General features: G+C 41.5%; 2 protein-coding genes across 4 annotated transcripts in view; both read left to right on the top strand.

Moving 5' to 3' along the window:
• The first annotated feature begins 8 nt into the window (after positions 1-8).
• heatr5b (HEAT repeat containing 5B) lies at positions 9-23,279 on the top strand. 2 transcript variants are annotated; one of them, XM_042501779.2, is made up of 36 exons: positions 9-147; positions 1,082-1,322; positions 1,407-1,618; positions 2,360-2,468; positions 2,830-2,979; positions 3,273-3,444; positions 3,527-3,684; positions 3,771-4,020; positions 6,056-6,211; positions 7,209-7,459; positions 7,592-7,703; positions 7,812-7,964; positions 8,051-8,150; positions 8,312-8,421; positions 8,501-8,664; positions 9,043-9,218; positions 9,373-9,478; positions 9,570-9,760; positions 10,031-10,190; positions 10,388-10,577; positions 10,790-10,959; positions 11,052-11,190; positions 11,278-11,457; positions 11,640-11,891; positions 12,792-12,973; positions 13,079-13,147; positions 14,866-15,045; positions 15,132-15,372; positions 15,912-16,148; positions 16,417-16,544; positions 18,312-18,456; positions 18,568-18,840; positions 19,265-19,489; positions 20,010-20,161; positions 20,736-20,949; positions 22,036-23,279. In XM_042501779.2, exons 2-36 carry the CDS (start codon positions 1,197-1,199, stop codon positions 22,341-22,343), a joined length of 6,141 nt encoding a protein of 2,046 aa, XP_042357713.1. In that variant the 5' UTR covers positions 9-147; positions 1,082-1,196; the 3' UTR covers positions 22,344-23,279. The 2 variants fall into 2 exon arrangements, with proteins under 2 accessions (XP_042357713.1, XP_042357712.1); XM_042501778.2 differs by having other exon boundaries at positions 3,771-4,065.
• Positions 23,280-24,165: 886 nt separating this feature from the next.
• The window catches only part of LOC121954363 (striatin), a 39,404-nt gene continuing 36,791 nt past the window's right edge, over positions 24,166-26,778 (top strand). Inside the window, exon 1 of one of the 2 annotated variants that reach the window (XM_042501818.2) lies at positions 24,166-24,524. In XM_042501818.2, the coding sequence (XP_042357752.1) occupies positions 24,312-24,524 (213 nt within the window). In that variant the 5' untranslated portion in view covers positions 24,166-24,311. The remainder of the gene's footprint in view (positions 24,525-26,778) is intronic. The other variant, XM_042501817.2, reaches the window with a different exon arrangement.

The following is a 26,778-nucleotide window of genomic DNA, read 5'->3' as shown; positions in this document are numbered from 1 at the left end:
AAAAAGGAAACGTATACTGTGATACATTTTTGTTGATTATGTCACAGCAGTATTTACAGCTGTTTATTTCCTGGGTTTCACATCGGGCAAATTTGAATGCGGCACCTCGGATACTCGTCGTCATTCATCCTGGATGATCGAAAACAGGTAGGATGAACAGTTTGGCCACACATACCTCATATTTCTACAAAGTGTTGTCGCTGAGGTGTTTTTGAATATGTTAGTGGTTTAAACGATGGAAACAGATAGCTAAAGGTTAGTTTGTTGGGGAGTGTGTCGCTGGAGTTTATCTTGTTCCTCGTAGGAAGTAACTGTTAGCTCAGGTTGCTAACTAGCTCGGCTCTCACAGCTGGAGGCAGACAGCAGCTGTCAGCACAGAGCTGCACTGTGTTAACGCTGCCCAGCTGGGACTTTTTAGGTCATTACACTACCTCGACAGATAAGTGCCGATTTAAAAACGTCCAAAGCAGGGACAGCTGCCATATTTATTTAAATTAACGGTACATATTTCTTTGTAAACCTAACAAGGGAGTGTTAGTTATTTATGAGGGGGCAGGGGGTGGTGCAAAAGGGGGATACATGTCAAATAATATTGTCAGATAGATTGTAAGTGGGGTGACCTATAGCTAACATTTCAAGAAGACAACTAAACAGCTTTGGATGGTGTGCGCACCTCATGTGCAGAGTCAGTCCTTGCTGCAGCAGTTGTGGGTTTGCCTCCAGCTTGTGGCCCTTTGCTGTATACCCCCCACCCCCCCCCCACCCCCCTGCACTACAAGAGTGAAATATTAGGCTGTTTTTTTTTTTCAACTCCAGGATTTTGTCTGCAAATTTTAACTAAAACTTAAAAGGAGACGTTTTTAAAATCAAATAAATAGTTTATGGTCACTCAGGGAGGCTCAAGGAGGAATATTTAGGCTATAGCTTGGAGGGTGGTCAGGAAAAAAGAAAAACAACAACTAAGCCACACTCCAGCCACTTTCCTCCTGTGACAAATTAAGAGCAGTTCCTAAAGTCTTTGCAAGGATTGTAAATGTTAAAAGATCTTTATTAACTGACGTGCTGTTATAATACTTTCTAGGTGATTGGATGAAAGGGCAAATATTAGAGAAGAAACGTCTACTGACAAGGCACACTCCCTGATATAACATTATAGAGGGTGAGCGTGCACAGCACTGTGTTTGAAGGTCCTCACCATGGAGCTGGCTCACAGTCTGCTGCTCAATGAAGACGCCTTGGCCCAGATCACTGAAGCAAAGAGGCCGGTCTTCATCTTTGAATGGCTCCGCTTCTTGGATAAGGTCCTGGTGGCAGCAAATAAGGTGACTCTCCAGATTTTAGCCATGTTTTCCTGAGTGGGTTTCATTAGGGGCAGCTTGTGACTTTGTTTTGCGTTTGAATGGCAGGTGGATGTGAAGGAGAAGCAGAAGAAGCTGGTAGAACAGCTAACAGGACTGATCAGCAGTGCCCCTGGACCGCCAACAAGAAAACTGCTGGCCAAAAACCTTGCTACCCTCTACAGCATCGGTGACACCTTCACTGTTTTCCAGACTCTGGATAAATGCAATGAGATTATCAAAAGCAAGGATGACACACCTGCATACTTGCCTACAAAACTGTAAGATCCCATTTAAACACAACAGTGTTTTATTTTCATTGCATATTTTCTAAATACAGTCACTGTTTTTACATATTCTGTTTGATATCATGAACATTTGCGTTAAGATAAAAGCTGTTTAGCATTGCTTTGAGTGTTTCAGTTATATGTAGGTCTGCCTTTAATGGTATTAGCAGTTAAGCCAAATGTTAATCTGTAGAATGACATTTCATGTTTAAAAGGGGAGATTACGTGTCTATGAGCAAATACTGTATGATGCTGTGTTTCTTGCTGGTATTAATGGATTCTATAAGTGGTTGAAGCTGCATCAGTGCTGTCCTGCAGCCGTCATCATGTCATACCTGCCCCTTTCTGTGCAGATTCAGGTGGACTGTGTGGGTTATACACGGCAGTCAAGACTTGTGCTAACCCCCAAGCCACTGTGCTACTGCTACAGTCCTTTAGTATAGTTAATAATGTGTTTGGAGCTTTGAGGTTTAATCCAAGTCATGACACAAGATATGATGCTAATATTATAAATTATTAACAAAATAAATGCCAGTCTGAATGTTCTCAAGAGTAGATTTACATGATGAGTGTAAGAATATGGGAGATTAAAGGAAACCCACAGTTATGGCAGCTGCATTTCAAAAGATAATCCATGTTTTCATCTGATTAATAGATTGTATTGTTTATCAAATGATTTAAAGTGAATTATAGAGAATATTTTCATTCTGATGCAAACAGTAACTTCTCTTGCAGTGCTGCAGTGGCATGTGTTGGAGCTTTTTATGAGAAGATGGGCAGGATGCTGGGAAGCTCTTTTCCAGACACCATTAATAATCTTTTGAAGGCATTAAAGAGTGCAGAGGTATGACTCTTAAGATTACATTATTGGAAAATGGGATCTAGTTTTCCAATTTCTCATATTTTATTTGTCTCATTGAAACATGGGCTCTCATTCTCTTTACCTGTTTCACACAAGATGCAATATGACAATAATTAGTTACAGACAGACAGATTTATCAATACAGTACATACAACATTTAAGTAAAAATGCTCAAAAATACTCAAAGCAGGGACAAGTTTCCAGAGATCCTTTTTATGCATTAGATCAAATTGTATATCTGAAGATAGGGACAGAAATATATAACTAAAGAGATGCATTATTCAAAAACAGATGTGACGTTTATTCTAATCCTGCTGTTTTCACATTTACTTTGCTGGTGTAGTCTCAAGGCAGAGGAGAGATCCTCCTCAGCCTGCAGAAGGTGCTCTGTGGACTGGGTGGAGCTGCAGCTTCATGTCACCGAGATATCTACAAGAATGCCCGCTCTCTACTCACAGACAGGTCCATGGCTGTTCGCTGTGCGGTAGCAAAGGTTAGTCTCAGAAAAATGACCAATAAACCTGAGAAAGAGCTACAAATTACATATTTTTTGCTATTTTGTTTATGCTAACCAAACTCAAATGTGATGCGCAAATCTCCTTCCTGTTGTGAAAGACAATTTCCTGTTTAGAAAACCATTGAGTGGCCAGTATGTTGCTAAGATATTTCTAAACTAAACACCCGAAATGTTTTTTGCATCATCAGTATAATAAATTTGATTTTTTTTCATACAAGCATGTTGCTGTTACTAACAGGACTTTATCTTTATTCCTCTTGTCTGATCAGTGCCTGTTGGAGCTGCAGAATGAGGCAGTATTCATGTGGACCACAGAACTGGAGAACGTTGCCACTTTGTGTTTCAAAGCCTTGGAGGGATCTAACTACGGTGTTCGGGTAGCCGTGGCCAAACTGCTGGGGACGGTCATGGCCACTGCCCTGATGCCCAAACAAGCAGCTGGTAGGTTTAATAGTTTATTTGTGAAGTTTATGTTTGGCTACTTTTGTATGAAGTAGACTAGCTCACCACTTTTGTTCCTCAGTGATGCGTCAGAACGTGAAGCGGGCCACTCTGGAGGAGGTGCTGGAGCTGATGGCCACAGGCTTTCTGCGTGGTGGATCTGGCTTCCTGAAGAGCGGAGGGGAGATGTTGAAGGGTGGAGGCTCAGTCAGCAGGGAGGTGCGGGTGGGCGTCACGCAGGTGAGGTGAATTCTCAGACATGACAAGAATCTCAGCCTGCGTTTGATTCGGCCACTTCACGCATAGTCCCTCTCCCTCTTCTTCAGGCCTATGTTGTGTTTGTGACTACTCTTGGTGGTCAGTGGCTGGAGCGCAACTTTGCCACGTTCCTGTCCCACGTTTTGGACCTAGTGTCTCACCCACGGGCCACGCAGACACATGTTGAGGCTGTGTACTCGCGCCGCTGTGTCTCCTTCATGCTGCGCGCCACCCTGGGGGGCTTACTTGGAGAGAAAGCACAAATTGCAGCCGGCAAAGAAATCTGCCAAGCCATCAGCAAGCAGATGAGGGCTGTGGGTAAGGAGGATGGGGGGGAAATATCACGGTTCAGAGCATTACAGAGTAAGTACTCATCCATTATTATCACTTTATTCACCCTTCATTCAGTTTCTACAATTCTTGCATGGTTTGCGCTTGTGTTGTAAACAGAGATGGTTTTTCTTTTCTGTCGTGTGTTGTGTGCGGAGATGGCTTTCCCTGTTTCTGCTTTCCATCTTGCTTTCTGCCTTTTGCTTCTTTCAGATCAATCTCTTCTTTATTTACTTTTTAACCACAAGCAGCATCTTAATGTCAGTAACATTATCCATTGCCAGCTCAGCATTGAGTTACTCATGCTTGCATTATTGCATAGCCTTCATGGCTGTTTACCGTTCTGTTATTGCATTACAATCCCTAAAGAGCATGACATAACTCATTCTGACTGTTGACATCTGGCTTACACGAGCAAAAAAAACTGCATGTGCCGCTAAATTCACAGACTCATCACATAGTAGACACAATCCATCTCCCCCACAGCAACATGACAGAATATTTGCAAATTTGTCCCTCATCTGCTTACATCAATTTAAGTTCTTCCAAATTTCCATTTTTCCCCATTTTACCACACATCATAATTTCATGATCACCTTTATCTCATTCAGAAAGGATGATTCTTACTCTGATTTGCTTTGCAACCTTTAAACTGATGTAAACCATGTCAAACACACGTTCTCTTGTTTATATTGATTTTACCACAGAATTTGAAAGATGTTGAATGTTGGTGTCTCTTGAGGCGGGTCCTGGGCTCTTCACTGTACTTGCTGCTTGTAGTTTTTCCAACCATCTGGATCTGTGAGACTTCTTGAGTTCGACGTTGTGAAATATCTGTGCTAGTAATATGAAAAATGTTTCCTGGAGACATGATGGTAGTGGGATTTCCTAGCGTATGTTCCTTCCGTGATCTACGGTCAATTTGTCAACACAACTGCCATAGTTTAAAGGTCCAGTGTGTGAAAGTTAGGTGGATTTAGTGGCATCGAGCAGTGAGGGTTGCAAATTGCAACCAGCTGAGACTTCACCGGTTAGAATTCCTTCAGTATTCAGGAGATTTTCTGTCAGAGGCCAAATTGTCCACAGATTTCTCTTCCTTTCCAAAACAAATGGACCCAGGGATTTAAACCAGTAAAAACAATGAATAAAGTAGTTTTGAGTTTTAAAAAAATGGTCATTTTTCCAACGCTGCTTGTTGTAGAGGGGCTGCAAACGATGGTGACCGCTGCGAAAAAAGCCAGTGTTTGATTTGTCTATTCTGAGCTCCTGTAGAAACATGGCAGTGCAACATGGAGATCTGCAGACAAGGACTCGCTCACTATGTAGATATAATCAACTCATTCTGAGTTTCTGAAAACACAACAATTCTTATTTTCAGGTGATTATAAAATAAAAAAACATACTTATTATGTCATATTCTATGGTTATATTCAATATCTGCCAATACATTCCCCTAAATCTGACACACTGGACTTTTAAGAAGCAACTTTTTGGCTTTGTGTGATCTTGACTGTTGCCTTTATAGGGCTGTGGGGATTTAAGTTCTTGATAAATGACCATCAGCAATTAACTTGAATTCAGTTTCTTTAGTCACATTTATCCTTTTACACCACTATAACGGTCGTTTCTGTAATTTTTAAATCCTCAGAGCTCTGTGTTTGTGGCACATAGCAGTGTGTTCTTCAGTATTATGAAGGAAAAAAATCGCAGATTGATGATTGCTGATTACATGGAGCAATGTGGCCAGCAAATTAGGTTATTATACTGTACTTGAATTAAACATGTCAGAGAATTATAATTGTTATTGTAAATATGACAAAAAAAAGCCTTGTTTTTGAGAAAGATGTCAACCTAAGTTGCAGTGCAGGTCACCTTATCCATCAATGTTGCATGTATTCTAAAGTAGTAACATAATTTCATATTTTTGACAGTTTTTAATCTGGTTTAACAAAAACATTTTTGCATTTTATACTGACAAACCCTTTTTGTTTGTATGTTTTTCTCTGTCATATATTTTTTCCAGAGGCAGTTGTGAACGACATCAGTGGAGAGAACAAGGCTGGGGCAGCGGATGTCTCTGCCAGTCAGCATGTCATGGTGTGTGCCCTCAAAGAGCTCGGCAGTCTGGTTCAGAGCTTGAGTGCCACAGCTTCACCACTCATCCAGGAGCCCTCTATAGGTGAGACACACAAAAGATTAAATGGGACATTAGTTTCAGTGCCCTTAAGGTTCACAGGATGGGATTATACATAGGTGATAATCTCTCCAACTGGAGTTAAAGTTTGCTTACTTGAATGACATTAGTCAGCATTTTCTCGAACGTGTCAGATGTTAAAATGTGTTTTAACATCTGATTATCCATTAAACAGAATAAAGGATTCTAACAGCCACGTGAATCTTACATCCACTTATTTTTGCTGACTAAAATATATAAAATGCTTACTATATATGCAACATAGACTGTATGTAAAGATGAATGACGTGTCTCCAATTCCTGCCAAAATATTCTTAATACATGCGCTGCCATGGTGTGTTGGGGATGTCTTTAAGAACCATATTCTGCACAGCAGTGATTGGGCAGTGGACATCTGGTACCTAGGTCCCGCACATACAACCCCTCCACTCAACTGCAAGTCAGTCACAGTCATCAGTCATGACGTCAAACCGCCTTTTAGCATCAAATAAGAAATTATAACCAAACTTATTGGAAAAAAGCATGAAAAAACATTTGAACATACATTAACATGATAAGAGCTACCTAAAATGACAGAAACCATTTTAAGAAAATTTTTATTTGTACTTTTTTTTTTTTTTTTTTGCCCATGTCCTATCCACAATCATGGTGGGGGCAGGGTTTCAATCAGTCAATCAATGAAACAGTCTTTATTTGAATAGCACTTTTCATAAAAACAAACTGTAACACAAAGTGCTTCATTCAATAAAACCAGAATAAATAGCCAGCTAAAGTCCAATAAGCCAAACTAAAAAGGTTTATTACCTATACTGATGCCAGCCACCAGGTGGTGATTATAAAGTTTAGGCTTGTATACACTCTATGATATGCAATTGTTGCATATTACTCTGAAAGCAAATCAAATACGTTGGAATCTTTAGTCAGAGGGAGTTTATTTTGACTGGATTTACTCTGTAAGCATGATCCATGTCCGCCTCTCCAGGACTCCTTGAGACTGTGACCTCAGTGCTGCTGCACCCAAGCATGGCAGCTCGTTTGGCCGCTGCGTGGTGCTTGCGCTGTGTTGCTGTGGCGCTGCCCTATCAGTTGACCCCACTGCTGGACCGCTGCGCAGAGAGAATCAACAACCTGAAGAGTTCACCTGAGGCTGTGAGCGGATACAGCTTTGCCATGGCTGCTCTGCTGGGAGGCGTACACCAGTGTCCACTGGGAATCCCCCACTCCAAGGGCAAGGTGTGTAGCTTCAAAATATAATCTCATTACCTTTGTTGTAGAGCAATCATCCAGGTCTGCCTGTTTTTTAGCTCTGATTTAACTTCTGCACCAGCGTCATATAGAAAGATTGTCTGTGTTCTTGTCTTGTAGCTGGTGGTGAGTATCGCTGAAGACCTCTTGAGGACGGCTGCTCAGAACAGTCGACTGTCCCTGCAGCGCACGCAGGCTGGATGGCTGCTGCTGGGTGCCCTCATGACTCTGGGTAAGCCTCGCAGAAATCTCTCTTTTACCTCTTGGCTTTGATTTATTAGCAATGCCGTCTCCCTCCGTCTTGCTGACAACATTGCCACCACATTGTTTGTTTTCCAAGGTTCTTCCCTCGTTCGCTATCACCTTCCCAAGATGCTTCTGTTGTGGAGGAACGTGTTTCCTCGCTCCCAGAAGGAGCTAGAGGCAGAAAAGGCCAGAGGAGACTCCTTCACCTGGCAGGTCACACTGGAGGGCCGAGCTGGAGCGCTGTGTGGTAATGAAACACGCCGTCCTGTGGACATGCACGTGATCTCTAATGGTACAAGAAACAATTCTGATCAACACGCCTTTCTTCTGCAGCCATGCGTAGCTTTGTGGCCCACTGTCCTGAGCTGCTTACAGAAGATGTGATCCGTCGACTGATGACGCCCATTGAATGTGCCATGACCATGATGTCACAGTGAGTGTGATGCTTTTAAGTGTGATTGTTGGCGGCGTAAAGACTGGGAGGTATTTTGTCTTTGTTGCAGTTAATTAAATTAATCATGCATGATGTCTGTGTCCTACATTTCTTTGGTTATTTCTAGATTATATTTATAATGATTGTAATGTTTTTGTCAGTGTTCCTGCCATCATTAAGGTCCATGGCGCTCACCTGAAAGCAAGTGCAGCGATGGTGAGGCTCCGGTTGTATGACATCCTGGCTTTGTTGCCTCCCAAGACCTATGAAGGTAAAACAATCACTTCTAATTTTTTTTCACAGAGGTTAAGCACATTTACTATATTATTATATTTTCTTTTCTTGTGTAGGAAGCTTCAACGCCCTCCTGAGGGAGCTGGTGGCAGAGTTCACTTTGACTGACAACTCGGCCAACACGACCACCTCCTTGCTGCGCTCTCTCTGTCACTATGACGACAGTGTGCTCATGGGCTCCTGGCTACAGGAGACTGACCACAAGTGCATTGAGGATCAGGTGAGTGAAATAATCAATGATATGATACAATCCAAGACATAATATTCCTACTATACACATTCTAAGAATAAATGGAGATTGTTGGGTTGGATCCTCATTTCTTTTGTAAATTGGTTAACAGTAACTATCTATACTTAGGAGGGAGCTGTTGTTCATTTCATACTTGTCCTAGAACATGTTTACATGCTTAAATGTTCAAAAAACACTTCATTTTCCTCGTACCGTCTGTTCTTGAACGCCTATATTCACCCCCTGTCTACAACACTCACTATTAGTGCCCCCCTCCTGAAAAAACCCAGTCTGGTCCCCTTTACATGATCCATTATTATCTGATGTCTTGGTCACTGTTGATACTACTGTGTGATCGTTCCTGAACAGCTGCAGCCCAACAGTGCGTCTGGCAGCGGAGCTCTGGAACACGATCCCTCCTCAATCTACCTACGTGTTCCCGTAGGCGAGGCCATCCCAGGGCCTCTCCCTTTGGGTGTGTCCGTCATCGATGCCTCAGTGGCTCTGTTCGGTGTGGTTTTCCCTCACGTCTCCTTTAAACACAGGTGACAAGTTTAGTTGTTGCTGCAGAAATGTGGACCTATTTACAACATTTTGCATCTTCACTCTTGTTACATGTTTGTTCTCTTCTCGGTTTATGCTCACTCTTGCAAAGCTCTTTGTGGCGCGCTTGTTTACCCCTGCTTGTATATGATTCAGGCTGCAGATGCTGGACCACTTTGCAGAGTGCATAAAGCAGGCTAAAGGAGTTCGACAGCAGGCAGTCCAACTGAACATCTTTACTGCAGTGCTTAGTGCGCTCAAGGTGAGAAAAGTCGCCTCATATCCTCTCAAGACAAGAATATCATGTTTCACTGTTCAAGTAATGAGAAATACATATCTCTTGCTGACTGAAGGGTTTGGCTGAAAACAAGAGTACACTGGGTCCTGAGGAGGTGCGTAAGTCGGCCCTGGCCCTAGTGATGGGAGCACTGGACAATCCCAACCCCATCCTGCGCTGTGCTGCTGGAGAGGCCCTGGGCAGGATGGCTCAGGTGGTGGGAGAGGCTACCTTCATCGCCAGAATGGCACAGACCAGCTTTGACAAGTAAGTGTTACATATCTGTATTATGTTTTCTTTACTCTCTTTTTATTATGCTTATTCTCCTGTAAAGATCAAGAAAGGCTTGGTAAACACACCACCTTTTATACTCAAAGAAAAAAATGTTTTACAATTTTTGTAGGTCAAAGATGTTTTTAGGAAGATAAAAGTTTCAGTCTTTGTCCGCGCCTTCTATCGTGAACTGAATCTAGCTCTGCTTCTCTAGCCTTGCTTTTAATCAAGTGATCCATATCTTTCTCCTTCCTCTCTTTGCAGACTGAAGTCAGCCCGTGATGTAGTGTCAAGGACGGGCCATTCACTGGCTCTGGGCTGTCTGCATCGATATGTTGGAGGAATTGGCTCAGGCCAGCACTTAAAGACCAGTGTCAGCATCCTGTTGGCTCTGGCCCAGGATGGGTCCTCTCATGAGGTCCAGGTACAGTGAATTACTCAGAGAGGATAGATAGAGAAGAGAAGAGTTTTTTTCTGTATTTTTTCCCCATCTGAAATTGATTATAATTGGGTTTATTTGGATGAACATGTGTTGTTTTTTCTACTCTATTTAATTTCTAAACACCAGAAATTGTGCATTACGCATATATAATTAAAATTTTCTCCGTCTGTTCTCATCAGACCTGGGCTCTGCACTCTCTGGCTCTGATTGTGGATTCCAGTGGTCCCATGTACAGAGGTTACGTGGAGCCAACGCTGTCCCTGGTTCTCACCCTGCTCCTCACTGTGCCACCATCTCACACGGAGGTGCACCAGTGTTTGGGCCGCTGCCTGGGAGCTCTAATCACCACTGTGGGACCAGAATTACAAGGTCACTGTGGCAGAAACAAAATAACAAACCTCCTTCTGTCTCATTTTATTAAGCTGTGTAAATGTGATATGCACTTTCCACCAGCCAGCAGGTGGCAGTGTAATCACACTGCACGCCACTCAATTACACTGTGAGACATGTGTATCCTCTAACTGCTAAAATTCTTCTTTCTTTTTGTCTCTCCTCCTAATCTGTTTCATTGGGTTTTCCAGGAAATGGAGCCACTATCTCCACCATCCGCTCGTCCTGCTTGGTTGGCTGTGCCATCATGCAGGATCACTCTGACTCCCTCGTGCAGGCAGCTGCCATCTCATGTTTGCAGCAGTTGCACATGTTCGCGCCACGCCATGTCAACCTGTCCAGCCTGGTGCCCTGTCTCTGTGTAAGACATACTGTTTCAGACTGCAAGTGTGGTGGTTATATTTTGTCTTAATGTAAATTATTATGTCTTACTGTACTGTGGGATCCCTTCAGGTGCACCTATGCAGCTCTCACCTGTTGCTGCGCCGTGCTGCCGTGGCCTGCTTGAGACAGCTTGCTCAGAGGGAGGCGGCAGAGGTCTGTGAGTATGCCATGAGCCTGGCGAAGAGAGCAGGAGACAACTCTACAATCAGTGAGTACAAATCACGAACCTGACAGGAGCACTCTGTTATGGTGATATAATTCAGTGAGACACTCGGAGTCTTTGTCCTTGTTTTAGACCTGAACATCACGGAGACCGGTCTTGAGGGTGTCCTGTTTGGCATGCTGGATCGGGAGACGGACAGGAAGCTGTGTTCTGATATCCACGATACACTGGGTCACATGCTGTCCTCTCTTGCTGTGGAAAAGCTTTCTCATTGGCTAAAACTTTGCAAAGATGTTCTGGCAGCAACTACAGGTAAATCTTCAAAAAAACAAAATGTGACACATTATCAATTTCTGTCTCCAAGAAAATTAAGGCTGTAACAGAAAACAAGATTTCACACAGCAGTCAAGTTAACAAGTCAGTCAGTCATCAGATCAATGTTTTGTGACTAAATCTTCTCTTTATATCAAGAATGTGTCCATCTCCTCTTTCAGATGTGGGAGGAGCTGTTGTGTTCGAAGTGGAGAAGGACGAGGAAGACTCAGAGAAAAAAGACGAGATGGACGACGACACCATGTTCACAGGCCTGGGCGAAGATGACAAGTCCAAGCCCTCTGTGGCGCCGCGCTGGGTGACGCGGGTATTTGCCGCGGACTGCTTGTGCCGCATCATCCTGCTGTGTGAGAATGACAAAGCGCACTTTGACCTGGCAGCTGCCCGCTCTGCACAAGCCAAGAACCCCAAAGGTACCGTTCACCACGCTGCCAGAACAGAGAGTGATTGATTTATGCCACAAGTGATCTCTTCTCTTTGCTTGAAATTGTTTTTCCAAAGTAAAAAACCCTATATTAAAACTGTTTTTTACATAAGGAACTGATTTTTTTTTTTTTACCAACCAATAGTCAAGCTGTTTGGTACAAACTGTCAAGGTTTCTGGAATATTAAATGTGAATTTCAGTTTGTTTTCTGGTTCTGCATGAATCTTTTTGCGACCTGTGTCAGGTGCTGAATAAAGCTCCTTTATGTGCTTTTATGTGAAGGTGGAACAAAACTGGAGATGAGTAAGGAAAAGTGGGAGGGATTGTTCTCACTGTGAGAGATGAAAGAGCCAGTATTTAAATAAGCTCCCCTGAAATAAAACATTCTACAGGTTTGACATTAATGGCACAGTGAGGTTATTTTGCAGCTCTGGAAGCAGCTAAGCCAAATTTTGGGTTTAAATGGATGGTTGTTCTGCATGTTGGTGTGTTCAAGTAATCATTTTAAAGGTGCACTTCAGCTAAAACTCAATTAAATCTCAGCCTCAAGGTCAATATCCACTCCCTTTTGAGTCACTGCAAGCACTCACTGAAACCCTAAAACCTGATTTGTGGCCTTTGTACTTTACCTTCAGTCCATTCTTCTAACGAAGAGGAAGGAATCAATTTACCTCCTTACTGATGTGCAACGATTCATCAGAGGATTACTAAGCACATATTAATCAATGACTATCAAATGTTGAAGTGAAAAAATCCTGATATAAATTCTATTTTCGATTGATTAATGTGGCTGCTCGCTGAGGTCACATTTCTTACCATGATTATAAAAGCATTTTCTATGCCACATGCTTCCTGCAATCCTTGTCGTTTTTCTTTCTGTCCATCCAGGAGATCAGTTGGTGCTCCATTTATCTGACCTCATCCGCATGGCTTTCATGGCGGCCACAGACCACAGTAACCAGCTGAGGATGGCTGGCCTGCAGGCCCTGGAGGACATCATTAAAAAGTTTGCATCCGTACCAGAGCCTGAGTTTCCAGGGCATGTGATCCTGGAACAATACCAGGCCAATGTGAGTCAGATTGCATTATGCTGCAAAAGTCCCAAATTAATAGTGACGTAGTAAATGTGAAACAATTAAAAAAGTGAAAATTGTACCATTTATGTATGCATTTAGGTTGGAGCTGCCCTCAGACCTGCATTTTCACCTGATACACCATCTGACATCACAGCTAAGGCATGCCAGGTAAGACAACCAGCATTGTTAATAAATATTTAGAGGAAATGTTTTACCAGCTAAATTGCTGTTGCACTACTTCATTGCCCTGTATGAGGTGTGCACTGCAGAAATCAGAAATAACCTTAGACAGCACTGTTTGTATTTTAAGACTAATTATAATGGACAGCCCTGACATATATTATAGGTTCTGTGCATAACTTTTAGAAAATCCTTGTTATTATGACACTGCTGGCTGTTAGCATCCTGTTGCTTGCGCTTTGTAAGCACAAGTGAGCAGCCAGTAAGAATGATATGACAAACGAGACTGAACATGATTGAAAGCTGGAAAATCAATTGCGGTCATATTAACAATAACATTATATCTGCACTTTTCCTATATAGCTGCTGTTCTGCTGCTCCCCCTGTGACCAGACTACGCTCTGTACTTAAAGAGTGTAGTGCTAAGAATAAATAAATGCTCCAATAGCGTTCCTAATTGATGGTCCTGCTTCAAAATATGAAATCAGTAAGGGGTGGCAGATGTTTTGATGGTGGCAGGCCACCAAAAACAAAGAAATGCGTAGGCTACTCTGACATAACAGAAACATGGCACGCGTAGACTCTTTGTTGTGCTGGACGCCAGTCGTTTGTTGACTTAAGCGAACTCCATTTCCAAGTTAATATTAGCTAGAGCGCCGTCAGCACTGTAGCAGAGCTGAAGAGAGGAAAAGCCCTCGGAGCTTGCATAACATCATATCCATTTGCTTTTCCTGCAAAATTCTTCCTGATTCCTTTACATAGAAATCAGTCTACATGCTGCTAGAGGCAACCGTGAAAGTTTGGTAAGGTTTCATTTTATCTTACGTTACAATCCGTTCACCGATTGCCAGTTAACACAATTAATGCAAGTACAAAGTTACATACAGAGCCTTTAATTTATTTTTTGTAATGTTAGAGGCTTTTGTATCAATGCTTCCACATTGGTTATTAATTACCACTGCACAGTGACTCAACATACCCTTAAAATCCAGCAGTGTCAAGTTGTCTTAATGCTCTGTGACTCATTGACTGATTTGGAGAATGAGTGACAGGGGAAAGTAACAAACATGCCTGTTAGCCGTATTATTAAAAAAAAGTCTTTGTCTCTTTGACGTTCCCCTCTGTGTCTCTGCTTCAGGTTTTTGCCTGCTGAGACTGTTTCTGTTCTTTCTGAAGGCCGATAGCTTGATATCAGGGTTTCTCTTTTCTAAATGAAATGATTGACATAGAAAACTATAGAAAACAAAATAAACATCCATGATACATTGCATCCCCTAGGTAGTCAAAGCGATTTTATGATACACCTGGAAATGCATTGTCATGTTACATAAGGAGACTAGTTTAAATCAGCAAACAAGGTAACAAAATGGCTCGCTAAGTGCAATGGCATCATAACTCATTCGTAACTGTCCTTCCTCTGCCCTTGGCTGCCTGACACTCTTTAGCAGTTCTCCTCAGATGGATGTAATCTTATAAATGTCTGTGCCACTTGTGCAGCTGTAACACGTCAGCCTTATTTATTAATAACTGTTCTTTGACACCTCCAACCCCTTTAATGACAACTAATCAACCTTGAGCACTCTGTTATGTAATGCAGATTTTAATTTTTTCTCATTAGAGAGAAGTAGGAGTTAAAAAGCTGAGGGTGCTGTAAATGGTCAGTCCATTGTAACATTTATCACCGTGACCCCTCCATGTTACTACAGGTGTGCAGTACGTGGATTGGCAGTGGCGTAGTCAGTGACCTCAATGACCTGCGGCGAGTACACAACCTGCTTGTGTCATCACTGGACAAGGTGCAGGCTGGGAAGGGCTCATCCAGTCAGCTGTACAGTGAGAGTGCCACCACAATGGAGAAACTGGCCGTGCTGAAGGCGTGGGCTGAGGTGAGACTGAGGTTCAGGGTACTGTGCTATATTCATTATACTGCAAGTGATATACGTTTCATAAAGCTGACTACTTTCTTTCCAAGGTGTACGTGGTGGCGATGAAGATCAAGAAAGAGGCCGAGTCTAAGCCCGCCAAACCGGTCAGAACTGGAGACGAGGATGAGGATGAGGAGGATCTGGGTGCTGACGTGCTCCCACCCGACAGCCTCATCATTTTGGTGCAGCCAGAACTGCCCTCGCTGAGCCGCCTGTGGCTGGCCATGCTGCGAGACTACGCTCTGCTCACTCTGCCCGCTGAGTTTTCCAGCCAGCTGCCTCCTGATGGTACAAGACAAGATTCTTGCCTACTAAATGCAGATCAAGGCTTGATTAAATCTCTTCATATGTATGGAAACATGCACAGAAACTATGTAAACTTGCAGTGTTTCAAGTAACACATGGATATTTAGCCCACTTCAAGCACAGTTTTCTGAGTGCTTTGCTTTAGTTTTGGTCCCATAAACGTGTGATTTTATTCTCTACAGAGCAACTCCACACAAAAAAACCCAATGTGATTTTAACAGTTTTTGATAAATGTCAACAAAAACATCTTACTGTCAAAGAGCCATTTTGATAGGATAAAATGTCCAAGCAGTTCGTTGGAGCTGTCTTCAGGCAAGTGTTCTTGACTTAGAATTAGTCATTTATTTACCAGTGGATGAAATATGATGAATATTTCTGGGGGCCTAAATATACACATATAATTCAGGGGCATTTGTTTTAATGTCTATGTGTCTACTTTAATATGGTGCATGTGTAACAATTCAAATCACATTTTCAAGTAGTATGGTCCAGTCATTTTCTATGTTGTATGTCTTGTTCAGGTGGAGCGTTTTATACTCCAGAGACAATAGACACAGCGAGGCTCCACTATCGTAGTTCATGGGCCCCCGTCCTGCACGCTGTGGCCCTGTGGCTGAGCAGCACCGGGTTTGGCGCTGATGAAGAGAAAGAAGAAGCATCCTCGGCTGCCTCTAAGGCTCCTGCCGTCCCGCAAGCAGCCTCCTCCACCACAAAGACCTTTGAGGAGTCGGTCAAAGACAGGATGCATCTAATGCTGGGTAAAGAGACACACGTCATTTGTGTGTACTGTGTTGGTTTTTTTGGGTTTTTTTTAAGTATTTGGCTATTATTTTGATGGTCCTTGTGAATATTCAAAACACCCAGATATTCTTCTAAAAACCTGAACACTTTTCAGAGACTGCTCTTTGTTTACCTCACAGCCTTGGATCCACCTCGCATCTGCCGACAGCAGAAGGAATGATGTTGGATAGATAAAGAGAATAGCCTGAACACACTCTAAGTGCATTTCTGTGTACTGTCTCTCAGGTGTCAGTATTGAGTTTCTGTGCTTCCCCCGGCCCGAGGAGCCCATTGAACACGTGATGTCCTGCCTGCGCGCTTTATTCACTCTGCTAGAATCTCCATGTGCTAAGACTCATATCGCAGAGGACCAGGTAAACACACAAGTCAGAAAACGGAAATTATGTGTATGTGAGGAAGACAGACATGGGAAAATATTTGCATTGCTCTCAACAAAATTTAAGTTTTGTTGAAAAATGTACTCTGAATCACACATACAGTGTGACATTTAAAATAATATGTAAATATTAAAACAGCTGCAGTTTGTATTTGCATTTTGGTAAATGAATTTTATATTTACTTAATTGTAATTAAGTTAAATTGAAGTAACGGCAGTACTGTCACATGTCCTAGAAATTCAAGCAGTTTGCAGCATTTTTGTCTTTTTGGAAGCTGTGAACAGAAATTCAAGCATAAACCAAAATTAGGAATTTCACTGACTGAGTTCCCGTGGGTGGCTTTGTTGATTGCAGGTATAATTTCATAAAGTAACAAAAAAGAAACTGTGGACTGAATGCATTGCCTGTTATATTTCCACCTTGCAGTAGTCATTTCATCTAGTCTAGTTTAGTTCAAGTGATACATTTACCAGTGAGTCATCACCAATCACTGCTAAATGTGACAGGGTCATGTGATATTTACTGACCTCACGAGGTGACAAGGATTGCTCGAATACTCTGTTAAACAATTAACCGCCACACAGTGGATAATGGGACTGAGGGCCTCAAAGGATACACTGATCGTGTCCCACAAATTAAGAAAAAATTTAGGTTGTATTTCTTGGCTGCATTCGGTAGAGCCTTTAATATGGGACAGGTCTTTGTCGGCCCTGTGACGTCCTCGGTCTAGAGGTGTGGACTTCAGAGGATCCAGCAATTAAATTGGGACACAGCATGTGTCCGTCTGCTGCTGCTACGCCGTCATTACAGTCTTCTTTCACAGACTAGAACCACACACTCTGCTCGTGTGCCTGGGAGAGAGATTATTCTCGCTTTTAGCCTATTTAATATATTGATGAAGTTTTTGTTCTTTGAAAAGCAAAATAGTATGTGAATTTCTGTTATGAAAGTATTGAGGATGTTTTTACTGGGTTTGTTTGGCAGGCCATATCTGTCATTGTTATGAAAAAAGAAGATCCTCTAAGTCTTCATAATGAGAAACATTCTCAAAATAATGAGTCAGTATCTCAAATAATAATTTGGTGTCTCAAATTAATGACTTTTAAATATTAAAGACTTTATCTAATGACTTACTTATCCTAAAATAGTGATTAATTATCAAATTATGAGAAATGATGCCAACTCAATATTTTAAGAAAGTTTCCCATTATTTTGAGAAGCTACTTCATTATTTTGAGAAAGTTTCATGTATTTTTTTAGATACTAAGTTATTATTTTGAAGTACCAAGTCATTATTTTTAGATACTACGTCATTAAATTAGATGCCAAGTCGCTATTTTTAGAAAGTTTCTCATTAATATTAACTCATTATTTCGATATACCAATCCTCCAAATTATGAGAAATAATACAAACTTATTATTTTAAGAAAGTTTATTATTTCAAACAAAACTCTGTATTTTGAGATACTGAGACATGGTTTTGAGATACTAAGTCATTATTTTGGGAACGTTTGTCATTATAATGACTTACGTGATCTTTTTTTCATCACACTGGCAGCAGTGGGCTACTATAAGGTTGAGAATTAATTTTGAGAAATTTTGCCCATTTACTGCTCTGATAAAACAGCTGCTTGTGGACCTGTTGGCAGTGAGCCAGAACAGATGAGTAGGACGTGTTGAGCATTATAAATATCAGTGTTCACATTCTCAGTGGCCTTACTGTAAACGATGTTTCTATCGTAGCTGCTGGCAGTGGAGCTCCTGAACGTGCTCCACAGACTGCTGTTGACCCGCGATCCTCCGGCTGTGCAGCTCCAGGTCTCTGCTGTCGTACAGGAGACCATCAGGGCTGCACAGGACCATCTGCAGCGACAGAGGACCAGCAAGGGTCAGGAACTGCATTCTCAATTTTAAGTCTGTTCAGGTTTAAATTCATTGTGACGCTGTTGAAATGATGTTGCTGTTTGAGTGATCTGGGTCACTGTGTCATTTTGCGCAGCCAAAGAGGAAGAAGGCGAGAAAGACTCTCAGCCCTGCCTCGGGGAAGGAGGGGACACAGGGGAGCTCGTCCCTGGCAAATCTCTGGTGTATGCAGCCATGGAGCTGCTCGTGTTCATCCTGGTCCGCCATTTACCACAGCTTAATGCACGTGTGAAGGAGTCTCCCAGCCATGTGCCACTGAGGCCTCAGCGACTACCTGAAGAAAGTGCCCGGCTGGTGGCAAACACAGTCTCCATCTTAGCAGAGCTGCCCTCGCTCTGCTCTCCTGCCGGTGAGCCCTGGAGCAACGCACAGACACACACACAGACACACAGACACACAGACACACACACACACACACACACACACACACACACACACACACACACAATATGAAAAAGACAAAAAGCCAGTCTTAACACTCACATTAATAGTGAGTTTCTATCCCAACCTGGATGTCGTATTTAGAATTATTAGTGCTCTTGGCCTTTGTTGCTCAGGTCTGTGTATGCTAATGAATAATTCAACTCTTAAACTCACTCTGACGAGGCTGTTTCTGCTGTGCTTTCTTTGTGCCTTTCAATGATCATACGGTATTAGAAACTGCTATATGCATTTGTGTGAGATTAAGAATAAGTATGAATATTATTAGCATAGCAATGTGGTGCTCTTTATGAAATCAAAGCCCATTTCTCAGTTTCTTTTCCCTTTTACAGGAAGCATGACCATCCTCCCCACAGTGCTCTTCTTAATCACAGGGGTGCTGAGGGAAACTGCAGTGAAGACAGCTGACAACTCGGTGCCTGTGACTGTGTCTGCTGCCCTGCAAGGCATCAAGACCATCATCACCTCACCTCTGGCCCGGGTGGAGAGCATGCAGACCCAGTGGACCGGCCTTGTGAGGAGCAGCCTGGCGTCTGTACTCGAGTACTCACAGCCAGGTACACAAATACACACACATTTGATTGTGACTTTTGGCCTTTCTGTCTGGGGTTACCGCAGATCCTTAAAAAGACATTGAATGTGTCAAATTAAATATTAGGCCTTAATTGGCATTAAAATTTCTTAAATCAATTTTTCAAAAGTCTTAAAAATGCTCAGATATTGGAAGCAGAATTTTTATGACTCTTTTTTTTGTTTTTACTGATATTGCATTGTAAAGGCTCAACATAATGGTTGTTTAGAAATTATTTAAAAAATATATATATTTATTAAAAATAAAAGAAAATTCTCCCTAACCTCAAGTACTTGATGTCAATTCGTATTTTTTTCCATCAATACTGGCTTCTTTAAAATTGGTCTGAAATTTTATTCCAAGTGGTATTACATTTTTTTTTTTTAAAATAGTCTGAAATCTCATTTGCCCTAAGCAGTAGGGACGTTGTCTGTCGAGGGTGCAAGAAAAAAGTATGACGTCATTATTGATTGACAGCATGTGTGCTTGTTTGTGTACCTGTGCAGATGAGTCCAGGCCTGACATGGATGAGGTCAGCATGTTGACAGCGATCACACTCTTCCTGCTGTCCGCCAGCAATGAACTCGTAGGAGTAACCGTCCTGCAGAAAGGCTGTTTGGACCGCTTCAGGAATGCCCTCAACTCAAGCGACCCCTGGGTAAGCACTTGTGCGAACAAACGCAGTTTAAGTATGAGGCCTGAACTAAATTAAAATGCCAAACTAAAGGGGATATTCCACAGGGCTCCACAGTCTTAAAAAGGCAGTGAATTCATTAATCTAATAATAAGGCCTTAATTGGTATTATGACTTAAATTAATCTCTCAAAACTCTTAAAACTGCCTTCAGCTTCTCCACCATGCTTAGAAATGGGAAGCAGGGTCTTATGAATTGTTTTGTTTTTCTTCTGACATTGCATTGTAAAATAAAAAAAATAACTGGTAACTTTTCCTTTAAAAAAAAGCAATAAAAATATCCTCAAATGCCTCATGTATTAACATCACCAAAATCATCAATTTGTTAAACATTTACTCTAAATTCCTCCCTCCTTGATATTGGTTCATAATTTTGTTTTTTTTAATTTTGTTTATTGTAAAATTGTTCTTAATTTTGTTATTTTTGGCATTAAAAAAAAACGTCTTTAATATACTAAAACTCACTTGCCTGAAGCTGCAGGAACCCTGATGCCAGATGTGCGTAGCTAAGTTAAGTGATTTCATTCTTTTTGCCACAGGTTCAGGCACGGTGTTACCAGCTGCTGTTGTCAGTGTTTCAGCACTCCAGCCGTGCCCTGTCTACGCCGTACATCCACGCTCTGGCTCCGCTCATGGTGGAGAAGCTGAAGGCAGTGGAGCGCAGTCGACCGGGGACTGCTGCCGAGTTGCAGGCTGTGCAGGAGGGCATCAGGGTCCTGGAGAACCTGGTCGGCATGGGTGAAGAGCAGAACCGTAAGTGTTCCTCCGCCTAATGGACCACTAAAGCAACGCATTTGTTCCATTAAAGAGTTTAGCTCCATTAAAGGAGGTCTCTTAAAGTATTTAGCTCAGTGCCTTTGAATGTGTGCCGTCAAAGATCAGAGCAGTAGAGCATTAAATACTAAATTTAGAACCCATGCACTGGTTTACTGTCAATTTAACTATTGATTTTAACACTGCTATATTATATATTCTATACTATTTATTCGGAGTTCATATTTGGTTTTTCCTGTAATCTTGTTCTAGCCTCCTATTATTTAAAAAAAAAAAAAAAAAAACACAAAGTATTTACTGTGCCCATAGTTTTAAGTATTTAAATTGAATATAACCAACTGATAGAAATGAGAAGAAATTGCTGTTTTGTTCAACAACAATTAACATTCAGAGTCAGGTATTGTGTGAATGATCATTGAAATCTTATCATGGGTCCTTGAAAAGCCATGGAAAAGTTTTGAATTTTTTTTGAAAAATTTTGTCCATGAAAATTTGAGGGAACCCTCTCTTTGGTAACTATATAATAGGTATTGATAGCTCTCAGGAAAAACAAATGCACTGTTCTCCTGTTTGGTTGCACGATGGTTGACGCACATTCTTTTGCCATAAATAGCCATTACTTTGTTCAATCAACATTTACTTAATAATACACGAAAGCAAAAAAACTTCAATTTCCATTTTAAATCTGGCACATCTTGTTCACTGCAAGTAAATAATTGACACCGAACACTCCTCAATAAACTTAATACATGCATATTGTCATGCAGATATTTTAGAGATACTCACATACTTTATTTGGGTTGCTCTGTGGTGCTTTGGCTTAATCTGATACATTTGACAGTGTGGTGAATTGATCTGCCAGGACCTTTTGGTGAACGCTCTCTCACGGTCTCGAATGATGCCTCATGTATCAGGTCCAGGAGTATTGACATGAATTTGTGGCCTCACTTCCATTTGTATTCAGTGCACTTAAAGTGTCCGAGCCCTTTTAGTGTTGATCCAATTAGTTGTGCTGTTTGCCATTATGTTTTTCTTTAATGTCTCATTGTTATTATGCGTTTACAGGGGTGCAGTTGCTGGCTCTTCTTGTACCAACTCTCGTCTCCTACCTTCTGGATGAAAATGCCATCTCCTCTGCGCCCCAAGTCTCCAAAGGCCTGCATGATTTCGCCCTTCAGAACTTAATGCGGATTGGCCCCCTCTATCCAGCTGCCTTCAAGATAGTAATTGGTGCAGCACCTGAGCTTAAAATCCGTTTGGAATCTGCTATACGGGCCAACCAGGCCAGCAGCAGAGCCAAAGCTGCAGCCAGGCAAGCTCAGCCGACTGTACAGGCTGCACCAACCATCAAACTCAAGACGAGCTTCTTCTGAACTCTCCCAGTTGCACCGCACACTCTCACAGCGTAAATTAACGTCGTCTTTTTAGGTTTGTTTGTTGTCCACACATCCACAGTTTATTAAGTGTATTTATTTATTCTAAAGCTCATCTTTGTTTTTGATGGATGAGAACTCTCCTTGGAGTCAAGAAAGAAGTAATGTAAATATTAAAAAGATTTTGAATGTTCACTTTAAAAAAAAGAGCTCTCTTTAAAATCTGTAGGAAATTTTGATCATTTGAATGTATAATTTCCTGGACTTGATGCACATTTATAAAGGGACACCATTTACTTTTTTTTAAAACATCTTTTTTGTGACCTTATCCTTTTTTGTTTGGTCATCATCCCTCAATATCCAAAATGTTGTACGGTGCCATTTTTCTCAGTGATTTGGCAGTTGTTTCTTTCCCTTTTGATTCCAATCATACATGTTTGTTTAATGAAGCTGGTTTAGTTTATGACTTCAGGGTCTGCTGATTGTTACTGATAGTGTTTTTTTATTTTTTGTTTCTTTGTTGGAAGAGGTTATTTTCTCTTAAATAATTATGTGAACATTCCTGTTACATGATCTTCAACATGACTGAGAAAATTAAATTTTGTTCATTATCTTGAGCCCAGACTGAGATTTTACGAGAGCCCTTGAATATTAAATGCATCATGTTTTCAAATTGTTTTGGGGAAAAAATGTGATTCTCACTGAGACAGATAATTGGTCTATCGATAAATATGGGCTACTACGTAATTTAACATATGTGCTGCGTATCATACAGACTGCTGTATTAATTCAGCTGATTTTGATCTGTCTGTGTGTAATAGCTACATGATTGGGTGAGTGTCAGCTTCCATTGTACATTGGCAGATTTGTTGAAATGGCCCAATGTTACATTCCACCTTAATTTTTTGAAATGTGAATAAAGTTGCTTTGACCTCACTGTACTGATGCCTGTGTTTTGTTACACATTTTAAGATCTGTAACAAAATTCCTTTTACCTTTCTGATAAGGGACTGTAATTTATTTACCAGAGAAAGGGTATGGCAGGGGTGTGACTTTGTTTTTGACCCTCCCTAAAGCTACAAAATATTTTTCCCTGAGCCTCCCTGGATGACTTCCCTTCCCTTCACCATAAAATAGTTGTTAGATTTTTAAGACTTACCCTTTGATGTGTAAAAGTTACAAGTTGATGATGAAATCTTGTTGTACTCGCTGGTTGGTGCAAACTGTTTATGTTTGGCCACATTTTAAATGAGAAGTAAGATAAGTGATTTTGATGAAATATAACTACTTTAAGCTTAGATTTGATTATGTTTTTTGTCTGAGGAAAAGGTTCCTTGCATGTGATGTGTCCAAGGACCGTTGGAAAATCTGAAAATCCAGCAATTGTTTTTACAGTTTCTGAAAATGGTGTCCTGCTGTCTTTGTTCTGTAAATTTGATCACTTTATAGGTTTTAGAATATCTTGCCAAAGGACAACATTGAAAAATTAGCCAGCTCTGGCACATTTACAAAAATGTTGGTTAATGTGCGTTGCCATGGCGATTTTTAAAGAAGCATCCCTTTTTTTGTTTGTTTTGTTTGTTGTTGTATTTACTCGTTTTGTGGCATCCGTGTGTGACATGTTGATGGTTTGTGATGTGTAATATGGTGAATCCTGTGTGCATTGTTTTAATTTTATAAGTATACTGTTAAAAAAGCATCCTTTAGCCCCTGTGTGTATTGTTTTAACATTATATTTATAATGTTCCTCCGGGCGGTGTGGGTCAAAGAATCGAGCGCCCCCAGCCAACATGCTGTGGGCGTGGCCGTTGTTGCTGACGTCATTCAATGACAGCTAGCTGTCAGAAAGTGAGTTCATTCCCTCGAGCCGCGGAGAGCGAGCGAAGTCTATAGGTTTTTGCCCTTCCGTTGATACCCAGCACCACGACTCAGCGAGACAACGGACAGACCTCTCCACCGAGCCCGGCCATGGACGAACAGGCGGGGCCCGGCGTGTTCTTCAACAACAATAACAACTCTGTCTTACCCGGCGGTGGGAAAGGACCGCTGCCTGATGGCGACGCTGGGGAGGCGGCCAGGGCGCAGTACAGTATCCCGGGGATCTTGCACTTCCTGCAGCACGAATGGGCCCGATTCGAAGTAGAGAGAGCACAATGGGAGGTGGAGCGGGCCGAATTGCAGGTAAAAACCACCATATTTTATGTACTCAAATATCAGTGGCACCACCGAGGAATAGCACCGCTGCTTCCTTTAAACTCGCGTTGAGTTTCTGTGTTTGATTGTTCTGGTTACTGGGCTAGCTTGTTAGCTTTAGCTCAGGAGCTAAAGGAGCTGCAGCGCCCCTCCTGACCCGACTGCACGACGACTGTTTGCGACCTCTTTACTGTGACTTAAACCACTAAACTTGCTTGCTGTCTTAAGTATTTGGAGGTCAGGCTTTAGAGCAGGCTTATAAGTAAATAAGTACAAATAAACGGCCAACTGATAGCTACATTTACTAGCAAAGCAGTGTATGTGTAGTGCTGAAACGTTGTGATGAAGCCCATAAAGGCTACCTGCCCACTTATAGCTAAACGTATAGCACCCCGCCTTGATTTTATTGTATTTCACCTCTAAACTTGCAAGAAAATACGTGGAGAAGAGGTACTAGATTTCTTGGTCTCTTGCTAGTTGTCAGTGCAGACAGACAGTTTACAGCACACAACAGACTGGGGAGTCAGTATGCTATGTTTATGAATCTTATCATAAGCTAGCTGCCATGATACTGCCACTCCTGAAGAGAAAATGATGTCATGTCTGTCTCTGATAAAGGCCACAGTGCTTTTAATTGTACCTGGTAATTTGACTTTTCTTTTCATAGTACATTTGACCCTAACTTGATGGTCAAACAACTCAAATATTTAACTATTTATAAGATATAAGAAGGTCTTCCTGCTATGAATCAGAAATTCCTAAATGAAAACATGGCACAAACTGGGACACTTATTGTTTAGTGTGCTTAAACCAGAAGTCAGTGTCTTGCAAATAGCCAAGTTAACTCTGAAATCTGTCATATGTGTTTTCTAGTCAACCTGGACTTGTAACTTCTTCTCTGTTAATGTTCGATTCCGCTGTTTGGGTGTACAAAGTGCCAATCATCTTGCTGGTGCGTGAACTGACAGGAGTAATGTGTATAGATTTTGCTTTAACTGACTTCAGAAACTATGATCACAAGCTTTCATGATCAGATTTTCATGTCTACAGTAGGAGAAATTACTTTGGACACCATGTGCCGGAACCAGCATTTAAGTAGGCATTGTTACAGTTTATAACTGTTTAACTTGCGTCTCCATGCCTAATGTTTGGGGAAAAATGTTTTCTTTTTTCCATCATTTTGACCTAGTTGTGGGGCCATTATGTTGGATCACAGACAAGAGCCAACACTGACTTTTTTGGGTCTGGCAGCAGGCAGCTCCACGGACAGATTGACCTCAGCTAACAAAGAGGCAAGAGGGAGACACTGCACACTGCATTGTTTTTAGACTGGTGACGTAGCCCCTGCTCAGTGTAGTAGGGTTTTGACTCATGTGGCCCGTGCATTAAGCTTCCTGTCTGCTGTCATGAAACAAGCTTATCAGTGTAGCAGCAGCAGCAACTGCGGCAAAGCACAGTGAGGTTGCTAAATGGCTTATTGGTTGGTTTGTTTGTGGCGGCAAAACAGTGCGCGCTCAATTTGAGTTCTTGTTTTTGTTGCACCTAACCTCAAATGTTAGGCTGGTTGATGTTTTGAACATAATTTAACCTGCACTATACAGTGCTCATTAAAATGTCTGTCTTCCCCACAATTGCGCTCTAATCTCGGTTCCACAGTTCCTCTCTAAAAAGATGTTTCAAGAATTAATTTTCTGTTTTGACCCCATTTAGTGTTATTTCTCCTTTAATATCTTTTTGTGGCAGTGCTGCATAATACCGCTGCAATCACAGTGAATTAAGTATGGCAAAGCTCTGAAAATCCACATGGGATGTCACCTTGTTGTGTCCTTGAGGGATGTTCATATATTATAAACACACAGAGTACTTTTACCCATAGAAAGTATTGGATTAAACTTTACTGAAGGGACCACAGAAGGGCTCTACCCGAATATTCGGCTATTCAGATATTCATTTGTTGGGTAAATATTCGATTTTTAATCAAGGGGTTCAGATATTCAATTTTTTTCTTTTTATTTTGCAGATAAACATTTTAAATCTAGGAGTTGGTGTGCTTTGCTTCTGATTCACAGGGCTTTGTCAAGTTATTATGTGTAGTTTGTAGATCTATGATTATTTCCTGCATCACAGAGCAGGCAAATTTTAATATCTTCCATAGTGAGGACACTAATAATTTCAGACGCACTACAACATTTAACAGACTAATTTAGAAAACTGGACACAGACTATTGTATTATGTAACTGT

The sequence above is a fragment of the Plectropomus leopardus genome, chromosome 13 (genome assembly GCF_026936395.1).
Source record: "Plectropomus leopardus strain MGB_pleo_1.0 chromosome 13, ASM2693639v1, whole genome shotgun sequence".
Taxonomy (NCBI): Eukaryota; Metazoa; Chordata; class Actinopteri; order Perciformes; family Serranidae; genus Plectropomus; species Plectropomus leopardus.
This window is presented reverse-complemented; position numbering and strand designations above follow the sequence as displayed.

Excerpts from the sequence above, each read along its gene's own strand:
- heatr5b (XM_042501778.2), top strand. The coding sequence starts at position 1,197 with ATGGAGCTGGCTCACAGTCTGCTGCTCAATGAAGACGCCTTGGCCCAG. Across the intron at positions 6,212-7,208 it reads CATCCAGGAGCCCTCTATAG|GACTCCTTGAGACTGTGACC; the intron begins GTGAGACACACA and ends CCGCCTCTCCAG. Across the intron at positions 16,149-16,416 it reads CAGGATGCATCTAATGCTGG|GTGTCAGTATTGAGTTTCTG; the intron begins GTAAAGAGACAC and ends ACTGTCTCTCAG.